The sequence below is a fragment of the Dromiciops gliroides genome, chromosome 1 (assembly GCF_019393635.1).
Source record: "Dromiciops gliroides isolate mDroGli1 chromosome 1, mDroGli1.pri, whole genome shotgun sequence".
Taxonomy (NCBI): Eukaryota; Metazoa; Chordata; class Mammalia; order Microbiotheria; family Microbiotheriidae; genus Dromiciops; species Dromiciops gliroides.
In genome coordinates this window covers 489,790,820-489,801,364 of record NC_057861.1, presented here as the reverse complement: position 1 = coordinate 489,801,364, position 10,545 = coordinate 489,790,820, and the positions used below count along the sequence as shown (strand labels likewise).

Below are 10,545 nucleotides of genomic sequence, written 5' to 3'. Positions count from 1 at the left end.
ACTTTTGGGGGAAAAATATACCTTTCTGTTAATTATTGCCCTCGTGCCCAATTATATCCCTGAGCAACTCAGTCCCCCTCTCTGGGACTGTTTCCTTATCCTTAATGGTGTGGAATAAATGGGAACAGATAATCTCTAAGCTTCCTTCCAGTTCTGACATCTTATGATCCATGAATTGAGTGCCCAGGTCAAAGATGTTGAAGGAACCGGGGGCCTCCTGGGGGTAATATTGGCATTGGCAGAAGAGAACATGTCTCTGTTCAGCCTATGTGGAATGCTACAGATTACAAAATGAACTCTGTCGGGGTTATTATAAAGAAGATAAACAAAGCAAGGCAATTCAAGGCCAGTTGGGGTAGGACTCCTCCTAAATGTACAAACTACCACCTCTTCTGCCATTCCTACCTACTGTTATGGGCCCATAGCACCCCAGAAGTTCTCTGGGGCACATCAAAGAACCTTCTCCTTGAGAAACTAATCCAGGGGCGGCTAGGTGGCACAGTGGATAAAGCACCGGCCCTGGATTCAGGAGTACCTGAGTTCAAATCCAGCCTCAGACACTTGACACTTACTAGCTGTGTGACCCTGGGCAAGTCACTTAACCCCCATTGCCCCGCCAAAAAAAAAAAGAGAGAGAGAGAGAGAGAGAGAAACTAATCCAAAGGACAGACACACCTAAAGAGATAAGTGGAACCAGATCTGACTGAGCTAGCTTCACATTCTAGTCTCCCTCAACCCAGGGGAGATAAATTTGGGTGTGTATGCTTCCTTTGTGTCCTGAGGAGTTGGCTTGTGAGAGATCTGCAGCCACCCCTCACCCAATTCCTCCAGCCACCACCAGTGGGGGATGTTCCTCCCTCAATAAGGGAACTTTCCACAGTCAGATGGTCACCCCCATCAGTCCTCTATAACAGTACCTGCTTGTCTCCTGCTTGAGGAGATTGGTATCTCAGAGCCATTCTCTCTGTGTGCCATGCCTTTCTCTCCATGAGAAGTCCAAGGACTTCTTTCATGGTTTCCCTTCCCTTCCCCTTCCCTTCCTCAGCCCCGAAATAAACTACTGAACTATTCTAACTGCTTTTGTGTGCAAGAGGATGTAATTCTTTAAAGAAGAATTCCTAAGGGCCCCAAACCCCTACCCCTATCCCCTATCCCCTATCCCCTAACTCCTACCCCTTACTCCATTTTCCCCATGACATTACCAATGCTGGACATCTCCCCCCTCCCTTTCTTTCTCTTTCCCTTCTGATCACCTGTATTCCTTCTTGGTCTCCCATTTCTGTTATGCTCATGGAATATGGCTGACTATAATGTAGGTAGATGCCAGGAGGAGAAAACTCCAAGATCTGAACCAGGGGATCCAACAGAAGAAAGGGGGAAAGGATGGACCTCCAGACTCTGTTCTGGGGGAGGCATAGGCATGAGAATCAATGAGAAAAGAGGGAATGCAAGAGAGTACTGAAAACTTATTGTTCTATTTTGGTAAAAATGAATCCATGGGGGGCAGCTAGGTAGAGCAGTGGATAAAGCACCGGCCCTGGATTAGGAGGACCTGAGTTCAAATCTGACCTCAGACACTTGTATGACCCTGGGCAAGTCACTTAACCCCAATTGCCTCACCAAAAAAAAAAAAAATCCATGGAAGTCCATTAGACTTTGCAGAAGACATAGGAATGAGACCCTTATACTGCTCTGTTCCCCTAAGTGCTATCCATAGGTCTATGCTCTGAACCCTGGGGAGAGGGAAGGTACACATTGAAAGAAGAATGCTAGTGTCAGACATTCCCATGTATGGATTTATTGAGGTCTAGATTTTAGGGTCAGAGGACATTAAGATACAATAGGATTTCAAAGGAGATGAACAGATTAGTGGAGGGGCTCAGTTTTGGCTATATATTAGAAATGAAGCCTAGGACAAGAATGGGAGATATGGGAACTCAAAGGGCTTTTAGGAAGGCTCTGTACTTGTCCAGGAATGGGTTGGCTGAAATCCAAAGATCCTCTTGCAGTTTTTGCAGGGCTCTCTCCTGTTCTTGTTGGTCCCCTGTCATCTTATTAGAGAAGTACGAAAGGTAGAACTTTATCCAGTCATCCACGATGGTGATCATGTCTTTCTCAGGGATTACAGGTTCTGTGAATACCTGGCCAAGGGAGAGAGATGCAGTCACTACTCAAATGTCCTGACCTCCAGGAACTCAACCTTCCCATCAGTTACTGCATACCTCCCAGAAGCTGCATTTCCTATCCCCTGATTTTTCCATCAACACCCCCCCCATCTTCATCTTCCTTCCAAAAGTCAAGATATCCTGCATCCCCTGGTCCTTGAGACAGGAGCCCTCTCACCTGCTGATTCAGCAATTTGCTAAACTCCTGCAATGCTGAGGAAATGACATCCTGATTTGACTGGAGAAGAGCCATCTCCCTGCTTAAAGAAAGAGGATAAGCTCAGGTAACCTTTCCCCTAGACCTCTGCTACCCACCCCTAACCCCTCTAGTACCTTGCCTCTATTTCAAATCCCAAGTGTTCATTTTCCTCCACCTCTCATCAATCCCTGACTATTTCTCTCTAAGGTAGAGTCTCTTCCCAGCCATAGCTACAGCTTTAGTTTTTGGCTCTATTCTGAGTGTCTCACCTTGCTTTCTTGGGTTCAGTCTGTGTGTATGAGCAAGACTAGGAAAGGCAAAGAAGGAATATAAAGGGAGGAGACATCCAAAATGGGGTGGAACCCTGAATTCAACTACTGAACCATAATGATAAGTGAAGGAAGAGGGAGGAGAGAAAGGGAGGGTCTTTCATGAGTCAGGAGAGATAGAGGATTGTAGAGAGACTACTTAATCAGGAAGACAACTAGGTGAAACCAAGACATCCCCATACAAGTCTTCCTCAAATGCAGCTGTCCTTTTCCCCACAATCTTTATTTTCTACCTTTCAATGATGACTCCCCTCTAAGAATTTGAGCATCTGGACTTTTCCAAAACTCAATGGTTTTTATCAGACCCTTATGTAATCTCTCTGAGGGCCTGGTTCCCAGCTCTCCTTCTAGTCTCTTGCTAACTCCTGGAGTAGATACTAGAAAATCTGACTTGTATTCCTGTCCTAGTCTGTCTGTGTTAACAACAACAACAAAAAAAGGCAGTAGAAAAATGAAGAGATGCCTTGAGCTAAAAACAGGATCACAGGATTCTGAATTCTTAGATACAAGTCCAACAACCCTCTTATTTTACAACCAAAGAAACTGAGGTAAAGAGAAAGTAAATGATTTGGTCGGACAGGTTGTAAAAAAATGAACTCAGGTCCTCAGACTCCAAATCTAGAACTTTTTCTGTTGTTGTACAACATTAACAAAGTGTGTGTGGGGGCGGGTGGGGTTGGGGTAGGAGCAAAGGGAGAGGGAGAAACACAGAGAGAGATCAAGTTTCATTCTCTCTCTTTTTTTTTTTTTTAGTGAGGCAATTGGGGTTAAGTGACTTGCCCAGGGTCACACAGCTAGTAAGTGTTAAGTGTCTGAGGACGGATTTGAACTCAGGTCCTCCTGACTCCAGGGCCGGTGCTCTATCCACTGCGCCACCTAGCTGCCCCAAGTTTCATTCTCTTCTACTGTGTTTGATCACTGCAGCACTGGCAACATCTTGATATTCTACCTAAGTATTAATATTTCACCCTCCAGAGCCAAGAGCATTTTATTTAATATTCATCACCAATACCAAGACTAATAAATAGTACAAGGGAGGAGAGACCAGCAGTCAAGTAGAATGCTATTACATTCATCAGGGGAGGGGAAAAAAAGAGTTAACCTTAGGTATACTATAGCTGAGATCCGGATGTGCTATAAGTATATTCTTGTTGCTCATCAATAAGTTGTGTTATGTTGAGAGGGCAATCACTCAGATTTTGGTGCAGAAATTGTGTTATCCTTAATGACAGCAAATAGACGTTGAGGGTCATTTGTGTGGAAGATAATGGCTAAACCCAGGAAAACAAAGAGGCTTAAGACCTTGGCCTCAAGGGTCCTTTGCTCTCTAAGGTCCTTTTTTTTTTTTTTAGTGAGGCGATTGGGGTTAAGTGACTTGCCCAGGGTCACACAGCTAGTAAGTGTTAAGTGTCTGAGGCTGGATTTGAACTCAGGTACTCCTGACTCCAGGACCAGTGCTCTATCCCCTGTACCACCTAGCTGCCCCTCTAAGGTCCTTTCTTACTCTAAAATCCTATAGTATTAATCTACTTGGAGAAGCAGGGTCACAGGATCTTAGATTCAGAACTGGAAGCAGACTTAAAGGACATCTAATCCAACAATCCCCCCTCCCCATTATACAAATGAGGAAACTGAAGCCTAGAGTGAAAAAAAAATTAATTTTCCAAGCTCCCCTAGGTAGCAAACAACAGAGGAAGGATTTAAATTCAGGTCCTCTAACTCCAAAACCAGTGATATTTTGTGTGCTTAAAAAAAAAAAAAGCAGCTGCTACCTTGCTATGTTATCTAAGTGTTAAGCTCTATAGAAATGTTTAGGGATCACTGTGGGGCTGAGTGGTAGTCTCACTGAGGCCTCACTGAGAAATCTTGAGTTGGTCTTTGGAGGAGGGTAGGGTTTAAAGAAATGGAGAGAAAGGAGGTGTGTATTATAGGCTGGGTAAGAAAAGACAACAAAATGCAGCAAGCCAAGCTCTATGTTTTGAAATTCAGAGGACCTGGGTTGAATTCTTGGCAATACAACTTGCTATCTGGGTAACTTTGGGCCAGACACCTCACTTCTCTAGGACTTGGCTTCCTCGTGTATAAAATAAAGGAATTAGATTAAATGAAAGCTAATGTCCCTTCTAGCTCTAGATCTCTGACCTAAGGTAAGAATCTCCATGGCATGTTCTGATGGACAGAGAGCAGAGCAACAGACAGTAAGATGAAGCAAGAGAATTGTGTGGGGAACAACTTCAAGGAATTGGAGATATTTCTCATTCTGTCTTTCCCTATGTTTTCCAACCTCTAACTCTATGCTTCACCCTTCCCTTCATCCTTCACTCTTTTCCCAAGCTGTCAGCCTTGCCCTGGATTCATACTCCCCCCTTCTTTATCTCACAAGTTTGGTAAACTTTGGTTCAAATCTACAATCATCCTCTATTCTGGAATCTTTGGTCCCTTTAGCATATCAATTTAAATTACACCTTACTAAATCCTAACCCTGTATTCTTCCCACTATCTGTCTCCTTTATTTACTGGCTGCTGAACAAATCCAGAGGAAATGCTGAAACTAGGTTGCTTATTTCCACTGTAAATTTCTGCTGTCTAATCACAACTGGGCTCTCATTTTTGAAGGGTAATCCTTCTCTTCCCTAATCACTTTGTTATTATACCCTCCACAATTCCCTTGATATTCCTTCTTACTTCTCCTCAGGTTTCCTATGGCACCTTTCTCCCCATTTCAGTGGAAGACTTCAACTCATACTTTACAGAAAACAATTGAAGCTATTTGCCAAGAACTCCCTCATCTCTCCTCATTTCACATCACTCAGACATCTTTCCTCACATTCTGCTTCACTCTTATTTCCAGTAAAGTGGGGGAGGGGGGGCTTTTCTTTGCCAAGGCCAACCATTCTACATGGACTCTTTTTTTTTTTTTGCTAGGCAATGAGGGTTAAGTGACTTGCCCAGGGTCACACAGCTAGTAAGTGTCAAGTGTCTGAGGCCAGATTTGAACCCAGGTACTACTGAATCCAGGGCCGGTGCTCTATCCACTGTGCCACCTAGCTGCCCCCCTACATGGACTCTTGATCCCATCTCTTTCCATCTTCTCAAGCAGATTGTACCCACTAACCTATGACTTCTCTCTTTAATCTCTCTCTCCCCTATCTACCTGCTTCTTTGGTGATTATAAACATGATCATGTTTCTCCATCCTTAAAAAAAAAACACCCTCATGTGATCCAACCATGCTCACTGGCTAACATTCTTTGCCTCCCCTCACTTTTTCAACAAAACTTCTTGAGAAAGGAGTCTACACTAAATGCTTTTACTTCTCTCACTGTCATCTAAACCCTCCTCTCTAGGTTTTTGTTATATCTCTCTCTTGGTTCTCTTCCTACTTATCTGACTATTCTCTTACTTTCCTTTGTTGGCTTTTTATCCATGTCACAACCATTAATCAAAATTCTAACCTCAGCCCCCTTCTCTTTTCCTACTATGCTTGGTGACCTCATCAGCTCTCATGAATTCAATTATCATCTCTATGAAAATGATTGCCAGAGCTATATAATACAGCCCTAGTCTCTCTAATTAGCTCTTGCCCTGTTTCACCAATTGCCTTTTGGGCATTTCATACTGGATAATGATCTCAAAATTCACATACGTAAACCAATATTCATTATCTCCCCCCACCCCAAACCTTTCCTTCTTCCAAAATCCCCTATTACTGTAGGGAATACCACGATCCTTCTAGTCACTGAGGTGAAGGACCTTAGTGTCATCCTCAACTCCTTACTCTCTCTTACCCCATGCATCCAACCTACTGTCAAATCTTGTAGCTTCTACACTGACATCTCTCACATCTCCCTTTACTCCATTCACGCAGCCACTGTCCAAGTTCAGGTGTTCACCAATCACCTGAATACTTTCTAATTAGTCTCCCTGCCTCAAGTCTCTCCATGTTCCAATCTATCTTCCACTTAGCTATCAAAGTGATTTTCCTAAAGCATGGGTCTGGTCATGCCACACACACATGCTCACCACTCAATAAACTCTAGTGGTTCCCTATTACCTCTAAGATCAAATAAAAAATCCTCTGTCACTTGAAGCTCTTTACAACCTGGCTCCTTTCTACCTTCTCAATCTTCTTACACTTTTCTCTCTTCCACCATATTTCCCCAAACTTGATTGAATAGGTCAGAACTAGGATTTTCTTAGGGTTGATTTCCACCCCTTGTCCCTCATATGAGCCATCAACTGATCTTAGCCTTTGCCAACATAGTCCCATCTGGCCCAGTCAACATTATATCATGAATATAGTGGTGTAAACCAATGCCTTCAGGAAAGGAGGCCTCTTTCAGGTCTCTGTTCACCATAATGTGGTAGAATGAAGGAAGAGATTTCAGGTAGGCCTGTGTGGGAAAGAATGATGGAAGTATACTGGATGCCTTTCCAGATGAAAACAGACAGTTCCTGACTAGTCTCAGTCACAGAAGAGAGAAACTAGCAACAATGAGGTCAATAACCCCACCTCACTCACCCTAGGCCTAGGCTGCCTGGGCTCCCTGATCTACAACATTGATGAGGTCAGGATCAGCTGTAGTGAGGGTTGTGTTGACTTTGTTTAGCTTTGTGTAGTCCACCACAAGCTGCCAGGTGCCATCTGTCTTTCTCAAGGGATAGGGTTGTTGTAAGGGGTATTTGCATAACAAAATATTCTAGTTTTCAACCCTCCTGAGGATTTGGTATTGATTAGTGTTAACTAAATGGCAGAGTTCAGGTAACTCTAAGGGTTTCCATTTTGCAGCTAGGTGGTGCAGTGGATAGAGCACTGGCCCTGGTGTCAGAAGGACCCGAGTTTGAATCTGACCTCAGATACTTGACAGTTGCTAGTTGTGTGACTCTGGGTAAGTTATTTATCCCCAGTTGCCTCAAACATCTGGGGTCATCTCCAGTCATCCTGATGTGTACTTGTCACTGAATCCAGATGGCTCTGGAGGAGAAAGCGAGGCTGGTGACTTGCACAGTCCTCCCTCACTGAAATCCAATTCACTGCAAATCATGACATCACCTCCTGATGTCATGGGCCTCCTTGAGAATGAAGGACAAGCAACAACAACCTATAGTAACATGTATAGAGGTTGATGAAAGAGCCCATACAAATATTTATTCCCAAGAGCCTATAATACCTTTTCCTTCCATGGTTTGTCCTCTGTAGCTTTCCCTGAATGATTCCAATGGACTTTGGAGGATACTTTACACTTGGGTGTGGCTGAAAGGCCCCTAGTGCCCGAGTGCTGAATTTCATTGTACAATCTTACAAACACCATGTTGGGCAGGTCCCTTATTTTAGGAACCACACCCAAAGATCCCTCCATGAGAGTGTCCTTGTCCTCTGCCCATGTGGTAGGACTGGGTGACTCCTCCCTACATCTCCAGAGTGCCTATTTGAATTAACAGCAGTATTTGCAAAAACATAGCTGTTGGGGCAGCTAGGTGGCACAGTGGATAAAGCACTAGCCTTGGATTCAGGAGGAACTGAGTTCAAATCTGACCTCAGACACTTGACACTTACTAGCTGTGTGACCCTGGGCAAGTCACTTAACCCCAATTGCCTCACCAAAAAACCCCCAAAAAAGTAAAAAAAAAAAAACATAGCTGTCCTAATACCTTGCTCAAATTTCACCAATTGATCAGTTCACACCTGTGTAATTTTATGATTAGAGTCTCAATAGCTAAAGTCTGAATGCCTTCCTCTGAGCTTCCACCCAGTAGTCAGAATCTAATTTCCCCAGAGGAGAGCTAGTCAGAGGCCACATGAATAAATCCAATCTATCAAACCCATTTCCTTTAGGAACTCCATCCTTTCCTTTGCAGATTCCTGTCTGGAGCTGGCTGTGCTAAATATTAATAGTTATGGGACCAGGCGCAAATGACTCTCCCCTTCAGACACTTAAAAAGGGACAAAGGGCAATCCCCATCTGCATGCTCTAATACATTTAGCTAATTCCATAAAAGTCCCCTAAGCCTATGGTGCTCAGCTTGGTTCCATTAGAGTGACCACACCCTCAGGAGCCATCCCTTCAGTGACTTATCAGGTTTCTGTTTGAACTTGAGCTTGTTGCCTTTTAGGGAAAAGGAATCCCTGTGGTTTTGAAGTTGGGGAACCCTGGTGCTATCACAGAGACTTTCTTTAAAACTGGGTCCATTTTAGCCAAAAGGAATAGAGGAAATTATAAAAAATAAAATAGATTATTTTGATTATATGAAATTTGAAAAACTGCACAAACAAAATCCATATCTATAGAAAAAGAAAGGAAGCAGTTGAATTGGGGGAAAATCTTTGTATCAAATTTCTCAGATAAGAATTTGGTATCTGGGGCAGCTAGGTGGAGTAGTGGATAGAGCACCGGCTCTGGATTCAGGAGTACCTGAGTTCAAATCTGGCCTCAGACACTTAATACTTACTGGCTGTGTGACCTTGGGCAAGTCACTTAACCCCAATTGCCTCACCAAAAAAAAAAAAAAGAATTTGGTATCTGATATATATGTATATATACATAAGAATTTGGTATCTGATATATGTATATATATATGATATATATGTATATGCATACATATCAGATACCAAATTCCTATGTTTGCAAAATAATTTCCCCAAAGCACATGGATTATTTGTGCCTGACCTGTGGTAGAGTATTTCAAGCTCATATTGCTCTGATCAGCCACAGTCAGAAACATTGTAACTTGACTCTAACATAATGATGTCATTTGGTCCTCTTCAGAAATGAAAGACAACAACCATAAGGTAAGTAAACATGAACAGTTCTCAAAAGAATAGCAAGATATTAATAACCATATAAAGGAATACTCCAAATCACTAATAAGAAAAATGCAAATCAAACAACCTTGACTTTTCACAACCCAGAGAATTGGCAGTTGATGGTAATAGTGCATGGTGGAGAGTTTATGGGAAGATATACACACTAGTGCATTGTTGATGGAACTGTGATTTAATATAACCATTTTAGAAAACAATTTGGAATTATGTAAATTAAGTGATTAAATGATCCATACTCTTTTCTTTGACCCAGAGATTTCACTTCTAGGTCCATACACCATTGATATAAAGTCCCATATACCCCCCAAAATTTATAGTAGTACTTTTTGGGGTAGCAAAGAGCTACAAAGTAGATGCCCATCAATTGGGAAATGGCTTAAAAAATTGTGGCACGTGGACATTACTCTGCTGTAAAAAATAATGAATGTGATGAATATAGAGAAACATATATAAACTGATGCATGATGAAGTAAGTAGAGCTAACAAAACAATATACTGTAACTATAATAAGGTAAATGGAAAGAACAACCACAAATCAAAAGTAAATGTTGCAAAATTACAAAAAACAAACATGACCCTAAAGAAGAAATGTGAAAGATTAGCTCCCACTCTCAGTTTCAGAAGTGGGAGGCACACGGGTGTGGAACATTATGTATACTTTCAGACTTTTTTCAAAGTATTAATCAGTGTTGCTGGTTTCCTTTTCTTTTCTTCCTCTTTTTTGTCTTTAAAAATATTATTTGTTATATGGGGTGGGGAGAGAAGGGGGCAGAGGGGAAATTTTAGGTCATGTAAAACAAAAGCTATCAATAAAACATATTTTTTAAAAACTAGGTCTAAAAGGCAAAGTGGTAAGCTACTGAGGATAGAGAGTAGTAGAAAACGCAGGTGCACATGGGAAACAGCAAGGCAACTCAAATGAATGGGGACAACATTGAAAAACTTAAGTGATGAAGTTTTCTGAATTCAGCAGGGAACTCACCATCATACCTCAAGGCCTCCCTTAAATGAAAATTGAGAGTATGAGAAT

General features: G+C 42.3%; 1 protein-coding gene across 2 annotated transcripts; it reads right to left on the bottom strand.

The window, feature by feature from the left end:
* Positions 1-1,778: 1,778 nt before the first annotated feature.
* LOC122735241 (alpha hemoglobin stabilizing protein) lies at positions 1,779-2,712 on the bottom strand. 2 transcript variants are annotated; one of them, XM_043976609.1, is made up of 3 exons: positions 2,634-2,712; positions 2,344-2,422; positions 1,779-2,141 (listed from the first exon to the last, which is right to left on the bottom strand). In XM_043976609.1, exons 2-3 carry the CDS (start codon positions 2,416-2,418, stop codon positions 1,938-1,940), a joined length of 279 nt encoding a protein of 92 aa, XP_043832544.1. In that variant the 5' UTR covers positions 2,419-2,422; positions 2,634-2,712; the 3' UTR covers positions 1,779-1,937. The 2 variants fall into 2 exon arrangements, with proteins under 2 accessions (XP_043832544.1, XP_043832545.1); XM_043976610.1 differs by having other exon boundaries at positions 2,344-2,425; positions 2,634-2,706.
* Positions 2,713-10,545: the final 7,833 nt, after the last annotated feature.